At 68.3% G+C, this 976-nt stretch overlaps 1 protein-coding gene across 4 annotated transcripts in view; it reads right to left on the bottom strand.

Annotated features, from left to right (window-relative positions):
• The window catches only part of ARFIP2 (ADP-ribosylation factor interacting protein 2), a 4729-nt gene that overhangs the window by 2333 nt on the left and 1420 nt on the right, over positions 1–976 (bottom strand). Inside the window, exon 1 of one of the 4 annotated variants that reach the window (XM_009883235.1) lies at positions 829–856. The exons of the other annotated variants lie outside the window; for them this stretch is intronic. Within the exon in view, the coding sequence (XP_009881537.1) occupies positions 829–856 (28 nt within the window). Of the gene's footprint in view, positions 1–828; positions 857–976 lie in introns of those variants that run through there. 4 annotated transcript variants of the gene reach the window in all.

The raw sequence follows: 976 nt of genomic DNA, 5'->3' as shown, positions 1-976 counted from the left end.
GGCCCTCCCGTGCCGGTGACGCCGCCACCGCACCCGCTGCGGCACAGTGCCGGGCACCTCGTGGCTCGGGACGGAGCAGCTCTCCCCCGCAGCAGCGAGGGTACGAGCCAGCAGCACCAAGGGCTGCAGCCGGCCTCGCAGTGCTGCATGCCAGCTAACCAGCTTGCAGGCATCGTGACCCGACACCCTGTGCATGCAGCAGGGAACCTGCTCCTGTGAGCCCTTCCAGAGGGGTCCCACGCAGGGCCCTGGCAGCGGAGGCAGCCGACCCCGCAGGAGAAGGCACTGAGCCCAGCCTGCCACAGGAGCTGGCAGGGACTGGCCCTTGGGCTGCCTCCTCGCTGGCCCTGGGGCTGCTTCCTCACTGGCCCAGACACCCCTGCTCTCGCCAACAGGATCCCAGTGCCTCCTGTGCTGCACCGTGCTCCTTGCAGCCCTCAGCAGCGTCCTCACCGAGCAGGTCAGAGGTGACTGACAGCACCCAGGGGAGGCACACGCGTGGGCTCCTCGCTGCAGGAATGATCTCCCACAGCCAGGCACCACTGGGGTCTCACCTTCGAGCCACCCCGTGCCCTGGCAGCTCTGTCCTCTGCCCCAGCACCAGGACCGAGACCCTGCTGCAGCTGCCTCGGGAGGCAAGTGCCAGGAAGTTCTTCCTCCTGCGGCAGCGGGCTCGCCAGCCTGCACACCAGTGGCCACGTGGGGCTGCAGCCACTGCTCCGTGGAGGTGCTCCGAGGAACCCCAGCACTAACCAGGTGCCCTAATCTGGGGTGAGGCGCCCAAGCCCAGGCCAGGGGGCCGTGGAGCCCAGGGGGCAGCCACAGTACCTGCTGAAGCACCAGCCTGGTTGGCCATCCTGCTGGCGGCAGATGCACTGGGGGAGACGGATGGTCCTCGGGGTGGGTGAGGTTGGACAAGACAGCCTGGAAATGGAGGGGCTGGCAGGCATTGAGCAGAGAGGGGCAAGAGGAGATG

The sequence above is a fragment of the Charadrius vociferus genome, unplaced genomic scaffold, assembly GCF_000708025.1.
Source record: "Charadrius vociferus isolate BGI_N301 unplaced genomic scaffold, ASM70802v2 scaffold124, whole genome shotgun sequence".
Lineage (NCBI taxonomy): Eukaryota > Metazoa > Chordata > Aves > Charadriiformes > Charadriidae > Charadrius > Charadrius vociferus.
The sequence above is the reverse complement of the archived record's forward strand: the minus strand, read 5'-3'. Positions and strand labels throughout refer to the sequence as shown.